This window comes from Salmo salar, chromosome ssa22 (genome assembly GCF_905237065.1).
Source record: "Salmo salar chromosome ssa22, Ssal_v3.1, whole genome shotgun sequence".
Lineage (NCBI taxonomy): Eukaryota > Metazoa > Chordata > Actinopteri > Salmoniformes > Salmonidae > Salmo > Salmo salar.
The window spans coordinates 51881674-51903740 of record NC_059463.1 but is presented as its reverse complement, the minus strand read 5'-3'; the positions used below and the strand labels follow the sequence as shown (position 1 = coordinate 51903740).

The following is a 22067-nucleotide window of genomic DNA, read 5'->3' as shown; positions in this document are numbered from 1 at the left end:
GCTACCCCCGTGCTTCACAGTTGGGATGGTGTTCAAGCCTCCCTCTTTTCCTCCAAACATAACGATGGTCATTATGGCCAAACAGTTCTATTTTTGTTTCATCAGACCAGAGGACATTTCTCCAAAAAGTACGATCTTTGTCCTCATGTGCAGTTGCAAACCGTAGTCTGGCTTTTTTATGGCGGTTTTGGAGCAGTGGCTTCTTCCTTGCTGAGCAGCCTTTCAGGTTATGTCGAAATAGGACTCGTTTTACTGTGGATATAGATATTTTTGGACCCGTTTCCTCCAGCATCTTCACAAGGTCCTTTGCTGTTGTTCTGGGATTGATTTGCACTTTTCGCACCAAAGTATGTTCATCTCTAGGAGACAGAAGGCGTCTCCTTCCTGAGCGGTATGACGGCTACGTGGTCCCATCGTGTTTATACTTGCATACTATTGTTTGTACAGATTCAGGCATTTGGAAATTGCTCCCAAGGATGAACCAGACTTGTGGAGGTCTACAATATTTTTTCTGAGGTCTTGGCTGATTTCTTTTGATTTTCCCATGATGTCAAGCAAAGAGGCACTGAGCTTGAAGGTAGGCCTTGAAATACATCCACAGGTACACCTCCAATTGACTCAAATTATGTCAATTAGTCTATCAGAAGCTTCTAAAGCCATGACATCATTTTCTGGAATTTTCCAAGCTGTTTAAAGGCTCAGTCAATTTAGTGTATGTTAACTTCTGACTCACTGGAATTGTGATACAGTGAATAATTATAAGTGAAATAATCTGTCTGTAAACAATTGTTGGAAAAATTACTTCCTAACCGACTTGCCAAAACTATAGTTTGTTAACAAGACATTTTTGGAGTGGTTGAAAAACTAGTTTTAATGACTCCAACCTAAGTGTATGTAAACTTCCGACTTCAACTGTATGTGTGTGTGTATATGTGTAAAACAGGTAGAGACCATCCTGTACCTAACTCCCACATTACCTGATCTGAAATTGATGTTTTTAAACGGTGCATTTTAAATGTCTTGCTATAGTGAGCTATGAACTGTCTTCCTGTAATCCAACTCTGTTGTATCTGGGTATGACGTATTCTCTCCTGCTGCAACCAAAATACCCAGTGATGGAACAATAAAGATTTTTTGGAAACAAACTGGCTTGTGTCTGTTAGAGTGATGCTTTTGGAAAGGACAAACTTCAACTATTACACCCAATCAACAGTAGAAGGCCCAGAATCAGGATTGTGATCATTAGGGCACGCAACAGAAAACATTTTACAGCAGTAGTGCCTCACTGTTTCAGTTTGTTTTCTTTCATTTGGTGCCTAATGAACATGACCTGACAAGGTTGCCCTTGTAAGATCTGAATACATTAGTAGTAATGTTGTACACAGCAGATGGGGCGACAGAAAGGGGACAGACAGTGTTGTCTGGCTAACGAGGAATTATGAATAAGTCAGCACTCACTGTGACTGTGTGTGTACAGTGTGCATGCTTGTGTGTCCACACGGTGTGTGTTTGGGTTTGTCTACGTCTGGATGAGTGTGTGTGTGTCTAGGTGAGAGTCCATGGTGAACATGTAGTATCTAAACAGGAAGAGGATGGAGTGGGCATCTCCTTACGTGTTGTTGATGATCTGCAGCCGCTCGCCTTTCTTGAAGGTCAGGTCCGAGGCAGTCCGTGATTCATAGTCATAGAGTGCCACAAATGTAGTGACACCTCCTACAGGACCGGACACACACACACACACACAACATTTTAGAGATGGGAGAGTTTTGGGCTAACACACAAGCAGCTGAGGATTGGCATCTCTCAAGGCAAAGTACAGTATCCTCTTTTTGTAATACACATAGAACTACTAGTGCCTTCAGAATGTATTCAGACCCCTTGATATTTTCCACACTTTGGTACGTTACAGGCTTATTCTAAAATTGATTAAATAATATTTTTTCCTCAATCTACACACAATACCCCATACTGACAAAGTGAAAAACAGAAATAGCTTATTTACATACGTTTTCAGACCCTTTACTATGAGAGTTGAAATTGAGCTCAGGTGCATTCTGTTTCCATTGATCATCCTTGAGATGTTTCTACAAATTAAATTGATTGGACATGATTTGGAAAGGAACACACACACACACACACACACACACACACACACACACACACACACACACACACACACACGCGCGCACAGGTCTATATAAGGTCCCACAGTTGACAGCGCATGTCAGAGCAAAAACCAAGTCATGAGGTTGAAGGAATTGTCTGTAGAGCTCAGAGACAGGATTGTGCCGAAGCACAAATCGGGGGAAGAGTACAAAAACATTTCTGCAGCATTGAAGGTCCCCAAGAACACAGTGGCCTCCATCATTCTTAAATGGAAGAAGTTTGGAACCAAGACTCTTCCTAGAGCTGGCCAGCAGAACATCCCAGAAATGAAAGGGCAACCAATCACTTTACAGGAGACGCAAAATAATGATTGACCATCTGGTGTAGACACACTATAGTGTCATGTCAGGTCTGTGAGAGTCTTCAAAGTCAAAGTGGAGACGGACTTGGCACCCCTGGAGATGGGCTTGGCACTCCAAGCAGATGTGGCCTTAAAGAAGGTTTTTGTGTCATACAACTTCCATGATCATACCATCTCAACAATACCTGTATGTTTTCAGTCTTCCCAAAAATCAAACTTACTACATTATATTTATTGTAATTCAATTTTCGCTGTCAACAGATGTTGCAAATACACTAGTGGAGGCTGGTGGGATGAGCTATAGGAGGACGGGCTCATTGTAATGGACGGAATGGAATAAATGGAATGGTTTTTGAGGGAAAGGTACCCTCGTTTCCTCTTCCTAACCTGCACCAAAGGAAGTAATCTACACAAACCGCCAGTACACTAGAAGGTGCTGAAAGAGAATAAAACACACGTCGGTCCCAGAAAGCACATTATATTGCAATTATAGCATAAAGCTAGGGGAAATAAAATGTGTTCACTGATTGCTGACAGCGTACTCGTTTATAGTTACTTCACCTTCTCGTCATAGTGCACCAACTCATTAAAACGGGTATTATAATAATATTACTGTAATTTGGCAGAGGCTTTTTATCCAAAGCAACCTAAAGTCATGTGTTCATACATTTGTTTATGTATAGGTGGCCCTGGGAATCAAAGCCACTATCCAGACGTTGCATGAGCCATTCTCTACCAACTTAGCTACAACTAGACATAACGAATCAGGCAGTTGGCCACAAATCCCGGGTGCTCGGTGATAAACCCCTGAATCCCCTCCTTGCTTCCTCGCTCTGTCGCCATCAGAATGCAGTTGCCACATGAGAACATGTTTGAATGTGATCACATGGCTGTTTGGGTCAATTACTTACATTTTAAGCAAGACAGACGATATACACTTAAAGGTAATAGCCAAATGGAAAGCTTTACCATCATAGCTACTATCACAATGGTGATTGCCTAAAACAAACAAACATTCACATATTGGGCATCATAGCTGATATTCAGGTGGTTGGGCACTGCAGTTAACTGCCTGGCTAGCTAACTACATACCAATTGTCAGTAGGACCACTGTGTTGTGGCTGTATGTGTACTATCGTGACCTTGTTGAGGTCCTGGGGTTCTCCTCCTAGGCTTGTACCAGTGGAGGCTGCTGAGGGGAGGACGGCTCATAATAAATGGCTGAAACTGAGAAAATGGAAGGGCATCAAACACATGGAAACCATTTATTTGATACCGTTCCACCTATTCCGCTCCAGTCATTACCACGAGCCCGTCCTCCCCAATTAAGGTGCCACCAACCTCCTGTGGCTTGTACATATATAGCTGAACAACCTGGCTATTTATAATCTTGGTTAACCCAGAACTAAAATACTGCGTAATTTGCTCAGTTGTGTGATTTACACTGAACAAAAATATAAACGAAACATGAAACAATTTCAAACATTTTACTGAGTTACAGTTCATAAGGAAATCAGTCAATTGAAATAACTCCACTAGGCCCTAATCTATGGATTTCACATGTCTGGGAATACAGATATGCATCTGTTGGTCACAGATAACCTTTTTTAAGTTTAGGCGTGGATCAGAAAACCAGTCAGTATCTAGTGTGACCACCTTCAGAAAACCAGTCAGTATCTAGTGTGACCACCTTCAGAAAACCAGTCAGTATCTGGTGTGACCACCTTCAGAAAACCAGTCAGTATCTGGTGTGACCACCTTCAGAAAACCAGTCAGTATCTGGTGTGACCACCTTCAGAAAACCAGTCAGTATCTGATGTGACCACCTTCAGAAAACCAGTCAGTATCTGGTGTGACCACCTTCAGAAAACCAGTCAGTATCTGGTGTGACCACCTTTTGCTTCATGCAGTGCGACACATCTCCTTCGCATGGAGTTGATCAGGCTGTTGATTGTGGCCTGTGGAATGTTGGAAGTGCAAGGTTGCTGGATATTGCCGGGAACTGGAACACGCTGCCATACACGTCAATCCAGAGCATCCCAAACAGGCTCAATGGGTGACATGTCTGGTGACCCTGGAAGAGCTGAGACATTTTTAGCTTCCAGGAATTGTGTACAGATCCTTGCCATATGGGGCTGTGTATTATCATGCTGAAACATGAGGTGATGGCGGCGGATGAATGGCACGACAATGGGCCTCAAGATCTCGTCAAGATCTCGTCGCAAGATCTCGTCGTATTTCTGTGCATTCAAATTGCCATCGATAAAATGTAATTGTGTTCGTTGCTCATAGCTTATGCCTGCCCATACCATAACCCCACCATGGGGCACTCTGTTCACAACGTTGTTATCAGCAAACAGACGGGTTTCTGACCGTCTATCAGATGGTTTCTGACCATCTCAGGGAAATTCTTCGGTTGTGCAAACACACAGTTTCCATCAGCTGACCGGGTGGCTGGTCTCAGGTGATCCCGTAGGTGAAAAAGCCAGATGTGGAGAACATGGGTTGACGTGGTTACACGTGGTCTGCGGTTGCGAAGCCGGTTGGACGTACTGCTAAATTCTCAAAAATTACTTTAGAGGAGGTTTACGGTAGAGAAATAAACATTAAACTATATGGCAACAGCTCTGGTGGACATTCCTGCAAAACAGCATGCCAATTGCAAGCTTCCTCAAAACTTCAGACATCTGTGGCATTGTGTTGTGTGACAAAACTGCACATTTTAGATTGGCCTTTTATTGTCCCCAGCACAAGGTGCACCTGTGTAATGATCATGCTGTTTAATCAGCTTCTTGATATGCAACACCTGTCTGATTATCTTTGCTCACTAACAGGGATGTAAACAAATTTGTGCCCAACATTTGAGAGAAATAAGCTTTTTGTGCGTATGGAAAAGTTCTGTGATCTTTTATTTCAGCTCATGAAACATGTGACCAACACTTTACATGCTGTGTTTATATTTTTGTTATACACACACACACACACACACACACACACACACACACACACACACACACACACACACACACACACACACACACACACACACACACACACACACACTCAAACGTTTGGGGTCACTTCGAAATGTCCTTGTTTTTTAAAGAAAAGCTCATTTTTGGTCCATTAAAATAACATCAAATTGATCAGAAATACAGTGTAGACATTGTTAATGACTATTGTAGTTGGAAACTGCAGATTTTTTATGGAATATCTACATAGGCGTACAGAGGCCCATTATCAGTAACCATCACTCCTGTGTTCCAATGGCACACTGTGTTAGCTAATCCAAGTTTATAATTTTAAAAGGCTAATTGATCATTAGAAAACCCTTTTGCAATTATGTTAGCACAGCTGAAAACTGTTGTCCTGATTAAAGAAGCAATAAAATTGGCCTTCTTTAGACTAGTTGAGTATCTGGAGCATCAGCGTTTGTGGGTTCGATTACAGGCTCCAAATGGCCAGAAACAATGACCTTTCTCCTGAAACACGTCAGTCTAGTCTTGTTCTGAGAAATGAAGGCTATTCCATGCGAGAAATTGCCAAGAAACAGAAGATCTCGTACAACGCTGTTTACTACTCCCTTCACAGAACAGCGCAAACTGGCTCTTAACAGAATAGAAAGAGGAGTGGGAGGCCCCGGTGCACAACTGAGCAAGAGGACAAGTACATTAGAGTGTCTAGTTTGAGAAACAGACACCTCACAAGTCCTCAGCTGGCAGCTTCATTAAATAGTACCCACAAAACACCAGTCTCAACATCAACAGTGAAGAGGTGAATCCGGGATGCTGGCCTTCTAGGCAGAGTTCCTCTGTCCAGTGTCTGTGTTCTTTTGCCCATCTTAAATCTTTTATTTTTATTGGCCAGGCTGAGATATGGCTTTTTCTTTGCAACTCTGCCTAGAAGGCCAGCATCCCGGAGTCGCCTCTTCACTGTTGACGTTGAGACTGGTGTTTTGCTCCACCTACAGTATACATTGCCCACTCCAACCAAAGGCTAAATGATTCCAGTGTGTTCTCCTCACGACATACAGTGGCAAGAAAAAGTATGTGAATCCTTTGGAATTACCTGGATTTCTGCCTAAATTGGTCATCAAATTTGATCTGATCTTCATCTAAGTCACAACAATAGACAAACATACTATGCTTAAACTAATAACACACAAATTATTGTATTTTTCTTGTCTATATTGAATACATCATTTAAAGATTCACAGTGGAGGTTGGAAAAAGTATGTGAACCCCTAGGCTAATGACTTCTCCAAAATCTAATTGGAGTCAGGAATCAGCTAACCTGGAGTCCAAATAATGAGACGAGATTGGAGATGTTGGTTAGAGCTGCCTTGCCCTATAAAAAACACTCACAAAATTTGAGTTTGTTATTCACAAGGAGCATTGCCTGATGTGAACCATGCCTCGAACAAAATAGATCTCAGAAGACCTAAGATTAAGAATTGTTGACTTGCATAAAGCTGTAAAGGGTTACGAAAGTATCTCTAAAAGCCTTGATGTTCATCAGTCCACGGTAAGAAAAAGTGTCTATAAATGGAGAAAGCTCAGCACTGTTGCTACTCTCCCTAGGAGTGTTCAACGGTCAATGGAGGTTAAGAAGAATCCTAGAGTGTCAGCTAAAGACTTAAAAGAAATCTCTGGAACATGCTAACATCTCTGACGAGTCTACGATACGTAAAACACTAAACAAGAATGGTGTTCATGGGAGGACACCATGGAAGAAGCCACTTCTGTCCAAACCAAACTTTGCTGCACGTCTGAAGTTTGCAAAAGTGCACCTGTATGTTCCACAGTGCTACTGGCAAAATATTCTGTGGACAGATGAAACTACAGTTGAGTTGTTTGGAAGGAACACACAACACTATGTGTGGAGGAAAAAAAGGCACAGCACACCAACATCAAAACCTCATACCAACTGTAAAGTATGGTGGAAGGGAGCATCATGGTTTGGGGCTGCTTTTCCTGGGGCTGCTTCAGGGCCTGGACAGCTTGCTATCATTGACGGAAAAATGAATTCCCAAGTTTATCACGACATTTTGCAGGAGAATGTAAGGCTATCTGTCCGCCAATTGAAGCTCAACAGAAGTTGGATGATGCAACAGGACAACGACTCAAAACAGAGAAGTAAATCAACAACAGAATGGCTTCAACAAAAGAAAATACAACTTCTGGAGTGGCCCAGTCAGAGTCCTGACCTCAACCCGATTTGAGATGCTGTGGCATGACCTCAAGAGAGCAGTTCACACCAGACATCCCAAGAATATTGCTGAACTAAAACAGTTTTGTAAAGAGGAATGGTCAAATTCCACCTGAACGTTGTGCAGGTCTGATCCGCAACTACAGAAAACATTTGGTTGAGATCATTGCTGCCAAAGGAGGGTCAACCAGTTAATAAAGCCAAGGGTTCACATACTTTTTGCATCCTGAGTGTGAATGTTTACATGGTGTGTTCAATAAAGACAAACGTATAATTGTTTGTGTTTTATTAGTTTAAGCAGACTGTGTGTCTATTGTTGTGACCTAGATGAAGTTCAGATCAAATTTATGACCAATTTATGCAGAAATCCAGGTATTTCCAAAGGGTTCACATACTTTTTTGTGCAACTGCATGGAATCATGTAACCAAAAAAGTGTTAAACAAATCAAAATATATTTTATTTTTGAGATTCTTCAAAGTAGCCACCCTTTGCCTTAATGACAGCTTTGCACACGCTTGGCATTCTCTCAACCAGCTCCATGTGGTAGTCACCTGGAATGCATCCAGGCACTCCGCGTTACGTTGTGCATAAGAACAGCCCTTAGCCGGAATGAATAATGACATTTTGGATCTTCCTCAAACAAAATCAATAGAAAGGTACTGTACTTTGGGGGATGTATTTTTGGCATACACTTGAAATATGTATCCAAAATTATTATTGAGAAGTAATTCAAAGAAATGTGGAACATTAACATGTTTGTTTTACATACCGTAAATTCCGGACTATAAGCCACAACTTTTTTCCCAGCTTTGAACCTCGCGGCTTAAACAATGACGCGGCTAATATATGGATTTTTCCCGCTTTCAAATTTTTGGGCTCCAAAAAAAAACACATTCTGTGACGTGCTCAGTTTTGGCGGCATGAAGCTTTCATTAGACCAATGAAATTGCCGAACGGGTTAAGGTCAAACAACTTTTTGGTTTACTGTTTAGATTAAATCGAGCGCTCTCAAACTTCCCATCACTCTGATTACGGTAGTCATTTTGTCACCCTCATCATGGCAAAGACATGGAGAAATGCATATGATGCAGCTTTCAAGTTGAAGGCGATTGATCTGGCTGTTGGAAAAGGAAATAGAGCTGCTGCACGGGAGCTTGGTCTTAATGAGTCGATGATAAGACGTTGGAAACAGCAGCGTGAGGAATTGACTCAGTGCAAAAAGACAACTAAAGTTTACTGCTAATTTTTTATTTTTTGTTACAAGCCGTGTTTCGTTAAAGCCTATTTATTTTTGTTACAAGCCGTGTTTCGTTAAAGCCTATTTATTTTTGTTACAAGCCGTGTTTCGTTAAAGCCTATTTATTTTTGTTACAAGCAGGTGTTTCGTTAAAGCCTGTGTAAAGTTCATTTGTTTCAATGTACCGGTAGGCACCTGCAGCTTATAGACATGTGCGGCTTATTTATGTTCAAAATAAAAAAAATGTTTTAATTAAGTGGGTGCGGTTTATATTCAGGTGCGCTTAATAGTCCGGAAATTACGGTAATATATTTCCATCTGAACATTCCACAATGCTTTGCCCTGCTAATCGCAGGCCATCTGATCATTCCAAAACATTTTCCCCTGCTGAATGCAGCCTAAGAACTTCCTGCTCCACCTACCTGCCAGTGGTCCTCTGTGAGGGGAGGTGATACTGCCCATGTGGTTCACTCCACCGAACAGCGCCAGCTCGGGGGTGTTGGTGGGAGCATGCCCGGGGTGGTGGCCATGCCTGGCTCCCCCTACGGCGGGACTCCTGTTGGGGGTCTGGGTCTGCTGGGTCGAGTTGAGGTGGTGGTGGTGCCCACTGTCCGAGCCCGTGCCAATGGTGCCATCGAGACTCAGTGAGCGCTGGCCCGGCTCCTTGGGCTTGCTCTTGCCTGCCCCCATCAGCAGGCCTGATAAAAAGAACCAATGATTAAAATCTCAAATGGATTCATTTCAATCTGGCTTAATTCAGTTCAGTGCTGTTTGATTCAATGCAATCACTCAATTCAATTCTATACAAACTCTGAATTCAATTCACTCAAGCTCGAGCTGGTGATTGGATGGAGAGACCCATCTCGTCCTGATGTGTACTTGAGTATCTGGTATTTAAAATACTTTTTTCTGTGTATTTGAGTATTTTCAAAATAAGTACTTTTATTTTAGTATTTAAATGGTTATTTGTAAAAAAACAAATACTCTACCAAATTGTATTTAAAATACTATTTTGAAATACATGGGTTAAATGCATGGGAGTGTATTTGGGTCAGTGAATTTGAAAATACTTTCCAAGTGTATGTTGTCTTTTCAAAAAAAATATGATGTAAAAGTAATTGATATTTGAAATAGTATTTGAACCCAGGTCTGGTTCTATATTATCCCTTTCCCTGCAACAGTAGAATCATTCAGCAGGGTGGTGTTCATTAGGAACCAAATGGAAGAAAACTGGCTGAAAGGGACTACCTGGTCCAATATGGCACACACATTTTCCATTGCAAAACATTTTTAAAACTTGACCTTATGAACACGACCCTGCTATTGAGTCTCCATTCAGCGTCCATTCATTGAGTTTCCTTGGAAATCTTCCACTTTCAGTTGCTGGAGCCGCTTACAAGGCAAATACTCTAAAAGGACAGCTTGAAAAAGTCAACAGACAGCGACGGGTGTTTGTAGATTCAAGGTCATATAATATGTTGATTCAATCTGGTATTAAATAAATACAGATCTACAATGTACACAATTTAAGACACAGTGTATGACAGCTCTGAGCGGAAACTTTGGCCTGGGCCGACATTGACAACAAGAATTTTATCATCGTCGGTAATTCTACAGTACTTGGTTTATCACCCCTGCATTTCAAATTGAATCCTATTCTTACAGACTCTGTTACAATCATGGACACAAACACCAGTTTAATTCTTCCCTCTGTACAACAGAATGAGTCACAATGGAAACCTATTACAGGCTAGATGATACACGCGCGCACACACACGGCTTGTTCCGTTGTGTGCGGCAGTTAGTGTGTGTGTGAGCAGCTGTTCGTCTGTCCCTGAGAACAGAAGCTCTGACACACACACACACCCCGTGTCTCTCACATCTCCTTTCCAACACACTCACTGTGACTGCGTGTGTGTGGGGGGGGGGTTGTTTCTTCTATCCTTGCGGGGACCTAAAATCCCCAAATTACCTCACAAGGGTAGTAAAACAAGAAATATTCTCCATGAGGACAAAGGCTATTTTAAGCTTAGGGGTTAGGTTTAAGGGTTATAATTAGGGTCAGGTTTATAATTAGGGTTAGGGTAAGGGGGTTAGGATTAGGAGTTAGCGTTTGGGTAATTTTGAATGGAAATACATTTCAGGTCCCCACGAGGATAGAAGAACATAACGTGTGTGTGTGTAGACAGAGACAGGGCTGAGTGTGACTAACAGTGGGTGGGGAAGGAGCAGGGGAACTAGGAATAGCTGAAAAAGGTCTAGAGAACGTAGGAGGTGCTGCAGCATCTGGGGTTGAGTCTGGTGTGTACAGTATGTGGGAGTGTTGCTGCAGCATCTGGTGTTGAGTCTGGTGTGAACAGTATGTGGGAGTGTTGCTGCAGCATCTGGGTTTGAGTTTGGTGTGTACAGTATGTGGGAGTGTTGCTGCAGCATCTGGGGTTGAGTCTGGTGTGTACAGTATGTGGGAGTGTTGCTGCAGCATCTGGGGTTGAGTCTGGTGTGAACAGTATGTGGGAGTGTTGCTGCAGCATCTGGGGTTGAGTCTGGTGTGTACAGTATGTGGGAGTGTTGCTGCAGCATCTGGGGGTGAAGTTGAGTCTGGTGTGTACAGTATGTGGGAGTGTTGCTGCAGCATCTGGGGTTGAGTCTGGTGTGTACAGTATGTGGGAGTGTTGCTGCAGCATCTGGGGTTGAGTCTAGTGTGTACAGTATGTGGGAGTGTTGCTGCAGCATCTGAGGGTGAGGTTGAGTCTGGTGTGTACAGTATGTGGGAGAGTTGCTGCATTGTCCATGAGTGTGAAAAGACCTCGACACAGTCAGGTGTTGTGCTTTCTTCTGAGTTGTGGGGTTTTAAATACACCACTGAGAGTTCGAAACATTAGGACATAAACTGACCAGGTCAATCCAGGTGAAAGATATGATCCCTTATTGATGTCATCTGTTAAATCCACTTCAATCAGTGTAGATGAAGGGGAGGAGACAGGTTAAAGGAGGATTTTTAAGCCTTGAGACATGGATTGTGTGTGTGTGTGCCATTCCTAGGGTGAATAGGTAAGACAAAAGATTTAAGTGCTTTTGAATGGGGTATGGTAGTAGGTGCCAGGCACGTGCCAAGTACTGCAACGCTGCTGGGTTTTTCATGCTCAACAGTTTCCTGTGTGTATCAAGAATAGTCCACCACCCAAAGGACATTCAGCCAACTTGATACAACTGTGGGAAGCTTTGGAGTCAACATGCGCCAGCATCCCTGTGGAATGCATTCAACACCTTGTAGGGTCCATTCCCCGACGAATGGAGGCTGTTCTGAGGGCAAAAGGGGGTGCAACTCAATATTAGGAAGGTGTTCCTAATGTTTTGTACACTCAATGTACATAGTTTGTGTGTATGTAAATCTGCTGTGTGTGAGTGCTTCTGTGTGCATCTGTATATATGGAAGGGAATGTGTGCGAGTGTGCATATCAACTCTGTGTGTGTGTGTGTGTGTGTGTGTGTGTGTGTGTGTGTGTGTGTGTGTGTGCGTGCACATTAGGGCCGGGACGATACCAGTATCGCAATATTTTTTCCATGGCAAAAATGAGACCACGAAGCAAGCAAAACACTCTGGTCCTTTAAAACCTGCTGTGTGTAAATATTGGGTGCTATATGGTCCTTTAAAACCTGCTGTGTGTAAATATTGGGTGCTATATGGTCCTTTAAAACCTGCTGTGTGTAAATATTGGGTGCTATATGGTCCTTTAAACCCTGCTGTGTGTAAATATTGGGTGCTATATGGTCCTTTAAAACCTGCTGTGTGTAAATATTGGGTGCTATATGGTCCTTTAAAACCTGCTGTGTGTAAATATTGGGTGCTATATGGTCCTTTAAAACCTGCTGTGTGTAAATATTGGGTGCTATATGGTCCTTTAAAACCTGCTGTGTGTAAATATTGGGTGCTATATGGTCCTTTAAAACCTGCTGTGTGTAAATATTGGGTGCTATATGGTCCTTTAAAACCTGCTGTTTGTAAATATTGGGTGCTATATGGTCCTTTAAACCCTGCTGTGTGTAAATATTGGGTGCTATATGGTCCTTTAAACCCTGCTGTGTGTAAATATTGGGTGCTATATGGTCCTTTAAAACCTGCTGTGTGTAAATATTGGGTGCTATATGGTCCTTTAAACCCTGCTGTGTGTAAATATTGGGTGCTATATGGTCCTTTAAACCCTGCTGTGTGTAAATATTGGGTGCTATATGGTCCTTTAAAACCTGCTGTGTGTAAATATTGGGTGCTATATGGTCCTTTAAAACCTGCTGTGTGTAAATATTGGGTGCTATATGGTCCTTTAAAACCTGCTGTGTGTAAATATTGGGTGCTATATGGTCCTTTAAAACCTGCTGTGTGTAAATATTGGGTGCTATATGGTCCTTTAAAACCTGCTGTGTGTAAATATTGGGTGCTATATGGTCCTTTAAAACCTGCTGTGTGTAAATATTGAGTGCTATATGGTCCTTTAAACCCTGCTGTGTGTAAATATTGGGTGCTATATGGTCCTTTAAAACCCTGCTGTGTGTAAATATTGGGTGCTATATGGTCCTTTAAAACCCTGCTGTGTGTAAATATTGGGTGCTATAGTTTGGAAAATAAATACATGTAACTCTGGATGACAACATAATGATGTTTGTTTCCAACAGAGCTGATTTCCTAAAGAAGTTAAATCCGCTTTGTATTTTGTTTCCTTGCCATGATTCTGTCTTATACTCAGCTGGCCCCTCCCCGGATTTTGTGTTAAATGCTCTACAACAAAGATTTCTCTGCCCTTGACCTTCTTCTGAACATCTCCAAAACAAAGGTCATGTGGTTTGGTAAGAAGAATGCCCCTCTACCCACAGGTGTGATTAATACCTCTGAGGGTTTAGAGCTTGAGGGAGTCACCTCATACAAGTACTTGGGAGTATGGGTAGACGGTACACTGTCCTTCTCTCAGCACATATCAAAGATGCAGGCTAAAGTTAAATCTAGACTTGGTTTCCTCTATCGTAATCGCTCCTCTTTCACTCCAGCTGCCAAACTAACCCTGATTCAGATGACCATCCTACCCATGCTAAATTACGCAAACGTAATTTATAGATCGGCAGGTAAGGGTGCTCTTGAGCGGCTAGATGCTCTTTACCATTCGGGCATCATATTTGCCACCAATGCTCCTTATAGGACACATCACTGCACTCTATACTCCTCTGTAAACTGGTCATCTCTGAATACCTGTCGCAAGACCCACTGGTTTATGCTTATTTATAAAACCCTCTTAGGCCTCACTCCCCCCATCTGAGATATCTACTGCAGCTCTCATCCTCCACATACAACACCCGTTCTGCCAGTCACATTCTGTTAAAGGTCCCCAAAGCACACACATCCCTGGGTCGCTCGCCTTTTCAGTTCGCTGCAGCTAGCGACTGGAACGAGCTGCAACAAACACTCAAGCTGGACAGTTTTATCTCAATCTCTTCATTCAAAGACTCAATCACGGACACTCTTACTGACAGTTGTGGCTGCTTCGCGTGATGTATTGTTGTCTCTACCTTCTTGCCCTTAGTGCTGTTGTCTGTGCCCAATAATGTTTGTACCATGTTTTTTGCTGCTGCCATGTTGTGTTGCTACCATGTTGTTGTCATGTTGTGCTGCTACCATGCTATGTTGTTGTCTTATGTCTCTCTTTCTGTAGTGTTGTGTTGTCTCCCTTGTCGTGATGTGTGTTTTTGTCCTATATTTTATTTTTTTATTTTTAATCCCAGCTCCTGTCCCCGCAGGAGGCCTTTTGCCTTCTGGTAGGCCGTCATTGTGAATAAGAATTTGTTCTGACTTGCCTAGTTAAATAAAGGTTAAAGAAATAAAAATACTAACGCGTATGGAGATACTGGTATCGTCCCGGCCCTAGCGTGCATGCCTACTGTATGTGTGTGAGTGAGTGTGGACGTGAGTTTGATTCATCCGGAGCCAGAATGAAAGCCAGCCCAGTGAAGGGGTTAACGTCTCCCTCAGTTTCATGCTGCTTAGTCACACAGAGAGAGACCTGGGGGGGTAGATGACTACTCAATGTTAGTGGGCGTTCGATGAGGCTGGCCAGAGCCTGGGCTATATTATATTAGTACTGGCTGGTTTGCTACTTTAAGTCACTGTTATTATGGGACCAGAGGGACTAAAAGGACAAATACTGTACACATGCCTGGCCCTGGACAAAATACCATCGGCTGGGGTCAAAAGTCTGTACCAATGTATTAGCTTAGCATAGTGGTAGCTAACTAGTTAAGATAGCTTGGCGCATTGGCCGGGCCCTGGACCAAACAGCATCCAGGCCAAAAGCCTGTACCAATGGCCTAGCATTAATTGGTGTAAACTAGCTTAGCTCGCTCGTGTACAGGTCTGGATTTGGACAAAACATTCAGAGACAAAATCCTGTACCAATGTCCTAGAACGGTGGACATTTAGCTAGCTCAAGCAGTGACATCACCTTCCCTGACCTGGCTCATTACGTTCAGTACAAAATGGAAGAAATCGTTTTGAAACAGGGGAATGCTCAATTTCAGTTTTTTTTTGTGTTTCAAAAACCTTCTGTCCTGATGCTTTAGAAGTATACCAGTAGGCCAGTGGAGGCTGGTGGGAGGAGCTATAGGAGCATGGGCTCATTGTAATGGCTGAAATGTAATAAATGGAACGGAGTCCAACATGTGGTTTCCATATGTTTGATATCGTTCCATTGATGCCATTCCAGCCATTACAATGAGCCCGTCCTCCTGTAGCCACTCCCGCCAGCCTCCTCTGCAGTAGACCTACTGCTGACATTTACTTTGGAGTGCAGAGTGCAGGTGGGAGTGTGGTACAGAATACCAGCGTGGTACCTACATTAGCACAGCATGCAACTTATTGTATATAGAAAACCCTACAACCCTAATTCCTTTTGCATGGCCTGATTCAATAGAACACTCCAATGAACCTTTGGCCCATGCTACTGATCAGAAAATGATGGGTTTCCATGGTTACAAGTTTGGTCCCTCAAAAGGTTTCTCTCTATGGATAACTCCTGGACATTTTTCTTGCCCCTAAACTTGCCTTCAAACAATTTAGCCTGAGTGCATTATTGCTCAGTGACCTGTGACAAAAGACAAGCACAGTATCATACAAATCGAAAAGTAACTAGAAGACGAAAGACCACGGTGAAGGATCAAGATGGAGTTTCTTCCCTTTCGACTTCAACCTGAAGTGCTGGAGCAGTCTGCGGTACAGAATGTACTCAACAGCCTCAAACAACCTCTTCCATGACCCCATTGGGGTTGTGTTGCGATTCTCTACCCTTCTCCCTGGGTGTGTACTTGCACACTCCTTTGTCATGGATTTAAAAACTTTGGGTTGGTGCAATAATTAGTTGGAGGGTTCCCACCATTGTTCCTACAACAGTCCATTCCCTTTAGATTAATGAGGGGGATTGTGCAAGGGCATTGGGTAGAGAAACAGGACAAGGCCATGCTCCTGTTCAGTGCCATCACCTGGGCCACGTAGGCATATGCAAGTAGAAAAGTCGTAAACAGAGCGTACGTGATTCCTTTGTTTACATGTAAGGGAAGCGTGTTTGTTCTACATAATGTATTTGGGCTCTTGAGTGGCACAGCAGTCTAGGGCACTGCATCTCAGTGCTAGAGCCGTCACTACAGACCCTGGTTCGATTTGAGGCTGTATCACAACTGGCCGTGATTGGGAGTCCCACAGGGCGCCGCACAATTGGCCCAGCGTTGTCCGGGTTAGGCCGTCGTTGTAAATAAGAATTTGTTCTTAACTGACTTGCCTAGTTAAATTAAATAAAAAATATTTATATCTGAAAGTTCTACAATATTGTGCCCTGCTGGCACCAATCAGTAGCAATGAGGGTTTTGAGGAGAAGAGGGATGGAAGCCATTTAGGAGTTCTGAGAGACTGTTGAAACCTCTTAAGGGACTACGACTGCACTTTGCCAGGAGGAAACTGTGAACAGCACACCCTTAGCAGCCTGTCACAGTGTGTAAACAACGGAACTAATGCAACTAGTAGCACCTTCCCCTAATATGGAGCCAGACGGCTTGAACATCAGGATCTGTGACTGTGTGATTTGTTCCTAGTTCCCACATTCTGAGAGATTGAGAGGGGGGTAGGAGAGACGGGAAAGGGCGAGAGGAAGGAGAAAGAAAGAAGAGAGACACGGGGAAAGAGGGGAGAGAAAGGAGGGGGGATTGTAATCCTGTGAGTCTCAGAACTTTGCTATTCACCATAAGACTGTAAAAACGTGGGAAAAGCAGAATCCTCCAACAGGCACCTGAGGGTAAAGACATTTTAACCCCTGTTTGTGTCATCATTCTGTTTTTGTAAAAATGTCTGTGGAAATGTGTTAAAGTATTCTTTGTGCATAGAGTTGTATGGTCTGTTGAACTTTGCAATCGATAGTTTTTGCCTGACATATATTTTAAAGTGAAAAATCTGTCTCAACATATTTTGTTTTTACCGTGGAATTGCCCTCAAGCTCAGTAAATTTGGTTGGGAATCATTGATAGACAGCAATATTCAAACCTTGTCTCTGATTTTCAAATGTCTTTTAAAAAGGTCTGGTATGTCTTTTGCGTTCATAATGTGTAACTGTCCCACTGTAGAATATCCCAGGGTTTTCAGATGCCTCCACCAAGTATTCACTTTTAGTAACTTAGAAATGTTTCAATCATTTTCTTTCACTTTGAAAATGTGTAGATCTGTAAGGAAAAAATATCTAAGTGAATGCCTTTTTAGATTGAATGGAAGGCAATGAAATCTGACAGTGCAAGGGGTGTGTAGACTCACTAGGCATTGTACGTGCTGCACACGCCCATGCACATTCTGTAAAAATAAAAATCCCCACGTACAATGGTTATGTGGAATTATGGTTACTTGGGTTTCTACATGTCCTGCTGTTCCATTGAGGAAATTAGTTGGGACTTTCACTTGAGACTGATGGTAAAATCAAAAGAGACTCATCTGAAACAAAGGTGTGTGTGCACCTCATTCTGACATAGGTCTACCCGGTTCCTTGGAGCGAAAACAAACACTAAATGGGGAAATATTTAGACCTCCCCCCCAACTACTCTACTGCGAATAGATCCACAATCCTCAGAACAATCCACAATTCTGCTAAATATAGCCTGGCCACCAAATTGAGGCTTGGTTCATAGAAAATTGCAGTAATATGGCAGTGATGTACAATTGCAATAATGCTTGCATGTGCCAGGGTTTATCTCAAATGGTACCCTATTCCGTATAGTCTAAGGCATAGGGCTCTGGTCAAAAGTAGTGCACTATATAGGGAATAGCATGCCATTTAAGATGCAGGCTAAGAACGGACCAAGAATCACCTTGATGTTGTCTCGTAGTCCCTGTTAAAGGATGATAAAAAAGCTCCACAGGAGATGGTAGTGTCTGTCTCCGCAGTCCCAGAGTCCTCGGCTCTCCAGAAAAATAGGTTTTATCGGCCTGTCCCATCTAATCTTCTCTCCTCCATTGCTGTGCAAAGACAATGGAGGGAGAGGAGGAGCGGGGTACAGGAGGAGCGCAGCCAGGGGAAAACCCAGGTGATAAACTCAGCGCTGGATCCACTTCCTCCTCTGTCAGTCACTTAGTACGGTACTGTCACTGAACCAAGAAGCCATGTTCCGCACAGTAAGAACAGGAAGTAGATACACAGTATCAACCATTGGCAGACAATGAGCCATAAAAACTGACTGAAATAGGAACTGGGCTTCTGTTCCCTATTAATAGAGACAGATTCTATAGGTTATTTTGAAACCATCTCAGTCCTTGGATAAATCCTTAGGGAACACACATCAACAAGACAAACAAGGACTCAACAGCACATTAATAGATTGCCATGCAGTACCGGCTGCACCTCTGACATTAGAAATATGCGAACTTGCAAATGTTATTCTTATGTTAGTAAGGGTGTTATTAATCAGTGTCTGGGAGCGTATCAATATATTTGAGGCTGTGGTATTCTATTATAATGCAATGGTGTGGTTCAGCCAGACTGGAACAATAGGCTCCATTCAGATATGCTGACACTTGGCAACAGTCCACGCCAAAATTCCCAGGGATGCACACCTGTTTCATTCAAACCAGTAAATATAGGCTGTAGCTAAAATAAAAGAGGTTGGGGGGGCATACATTGTATGGGTTGTCTCTGTCCAAATCATAATAGTAATAATAATAATTGTATAACCAAAAAGCGGAAAGAAATGATGTTCCTCACAGACGGTCACTATTTACGCACGTTGTCCTATGCAGTATTGTAACCTCATTGGTGAAAGATGGGTCACGCCTTTGATAGGAAAAACCAACATCATTTCGTGACTGTAAATGGATATTGGCTAGGGTGTATTTTTGTGCAGGTCATGCTTATGCATACTACTATTAATACGTGCTTTGTAGGCTATAATAGGACTGTAGGAATCAAATCAGGTGCTGTTACAACTCCATTTTGAATTTCGATGGCCTGTGTGTGTATTAATTATTGTTATATCTTCATTTCAAACGAGGTGTCGGAAGTACATGATACTATAGTAGCCCATGTAGGCTGTGCGGGAGATTACATCTGTCAACGACAGTCACTATAAATGGAAGGGTACACATTTTATGAAATAGACTAAAATTATACTGTCAACACAAAACATTGTGGGGTGGGAACAATGTGAAACCAGCAATAGAAACGCTGTCGAATTACGAATCCTTTGTGTAACGTCAAGAAAATGTATTGTACTAAAATGTGTTGACATTCCTTCACCCGGTGAAAGCTAAATATTGTAGGCTAATCAACACTTACCTTTGAAGCAAGCGTCTTGAGGTTTACGCAAGGCACAGAAGAGTGCGTGAAGAACCAAATCAAATCCCCACAGTAGTCTTCATTTGATGAAAAGGATTCGAAAACGAATTATGTCTAACTTCTTTGAGGACACTAGTAGCGAAGGAAAATGCCATTTAGCGAATTTGAAAGAATAGACAGGTCATGACGGGAATTGCCTTGAGCAGAGGGCACAACTCAGATTGCGGTGGCGATCCAATTCGTTAAAATAAACGCAAGTAGGCGGTGGAAATGGACATCCATCCGTTTAGGATATCAGTAAAATTAAGTAGGCTTAATGAAATGCGAAGTGATAAATTAGGGCTATGAAAGGAATCCCTGTGCCACATACGAGGGATATAGTGAAAACATGCCTTGTAGGGGAAAAAGGCAAGATCACTATGCATCACTGACGAAACAAGACAGCACAATATGATAGGGGAGAATGAATTACGTTTTTTGCGCAACTGGATGGAGTCAGGAATACAGCGTAGCTCCGTTGAATAATTTAGTTCACGTAGACAATTCCAATATCAACATCTTTTTAAACACAACCATTTAGGGACAGTTTCCCGGACACAGATTAAGCCTAGTCATGGACTAAATAACAATTTTATGCTCATTGAGCATGCTTTTAGTATAGGACGTTTAATCTGTGTCTGGGAAACCTGTCCTTATATTTTGGAATAGATACTGTATTAGGTTAGGACTCGTTTGTGAAAGACAAGGGAACACGTTCCACCATCCATTTCCCATTTGATATTACTGTACTTTCTGTACCAATCTAATTTTACGTTAGATTACTTTTAGTTTGATTAAAATTCTGAAAACTGAGTCTCTAACCAGGTTTCCACCCAAACTTTTATGCAAGTAAAGTACATGTTGCATAAAACATGTCTTGACAGGCCTGATGGAAACAGCACATTTTGTCGGTAAACTTTCCAAATGTCGACAAAACAAAATACACTACTAGACAACGTGGCATTTTGTGTGTCGGTAAAATTAATTAGGCGAAAAATGCCGGTGGAAACGCTTTAATACGCAAGTATTAATACATGAGTAGTAAAGGCCCTGTGCACTACTTTTCTGTTTTTTTTTTATTTAAATGCATTTGAGTGTTTACCAGCATTTGTAACTTGAGTTTGATAATTATCTGTACAAAACAGTTAATCTGATAATACTTGTGGAAAATAAAAATACTTGCTTGATATACACTGCTCAAAAAAATTAAGGGAACACTAAAATAACACATCCTAGATCTGAATGAATGAAATAATCATATTAAATACTTTTATCTTTACATAGTTGAATGTGCTGACAACAAAATCACACAAAAATAATCATTGGAAATCCAATTTATCAACCCATGGAGGTCTGGATTTGGAGTCACACTCAAAATTAAAGTGGAAAACCACACTACAGACTGATCCAACTTTGATGTAATGTCCATAAAACAAGTCAAAATGAGGCTCAGTAGTGTGTGTGGCCTCCACGTGCCTGTATGACCTCCCTACAATGCCTCGGCATGCTCCCGATGAGGTGGCGGATGGTCTCCTGAGGGATCTCCTCCCAGACCTGGACTAAAGCATCCGCCAACTCCTGGACAGTCTGTGGTGCAACGTGGCGTTGGTGGATGGAGCGAGACATGATGTCCCAGATGTGCTCAATTGGATTCAGGTCTGGGGAACGGGCGGGCCAGTCCATAGCATCAATGCCTTCCTCTTGCAGGAACTGCTGACACACTCCAGCCACATGAGGTCTAGCATTGTCTTGCATTAGGAGGAACCCAGGGCCAACCGCACCAGCATATGGTCTCACAAGGGGTTTGAGGATGTCATCTCGGTACCTAATGGCAGTCAGGCAACCTCTAGCGGGCACATGGAGGGCTGTGCGGCCCCCCAAAGAAATGCCACCCCACACCATGACTGACCCACCGCCAAACTGGTCATGCTGGAGGATGTTGCAGGCAGCAGAACGTTCTCCACGGCGTCTCCAGACTCTGTCACGTCTGTCACATGTGCTCAGTGTGAACCTGCTTTCATCTGTGAAGAGCACAGGGTGCCAGTGGCGAATTTGCCAATCTTGGTGTTCTGTGGCAAATGCCAAACGTCCTGCACGGTGTTGGGCTGTAAGCACAACCCCCACCTGTGGACGTCGGACCTCTCATACCACCCTCATGGAGTCTGTTTCTGACCGTTTGAGCAGACACATGCACATTTGTGGCCTGCTGGAGGTCATTTTGCAGGGCTCTGGCAGTGCTCCTCCTTGCACAAAGGCGGAGGTAGCGGTCCTGCT

At 42.7% G+C, this 22067-nt stretch overlaps 1 protein-coding gene across 3 annotated transcripts in view; it reads right to left on the bottom strand.

Moving 5' to 3' along the window:
* Window positions 1-20212, bottom strand: part of LOC106583686 (proto-oncogene tyrosine-protein kinase Src) — a 32031-nt gene extending 11819 nt beyond the window's left edge. For all 3 annotated transcript variants that reach the window (XM_014168179.2, XM_014168181.2, XM_014168180.2), the window contains exons 1-3: window positions 19755-20212; window positions 9336-9611; window positions 1614-1713 (exon numbers count right to left, since the gene is read on the bottom strand). In XM_014168179.2, the coding sequence (XP_014023654.1) occupies window positions 1614-1713; window positions 9336-9603 (368 nt within the window). In that variant the 5' untranslated portion in view covers window positions 9604-9611; window positions 19755-20212. The remainder of the gene's footprint in view (window positions 1-1613; window positions 1714-9335; window positions 9612-19754) is intronic.
* Between the last annotated feature and the right edge of the window lie 1855 nt (window positions 20213-22067).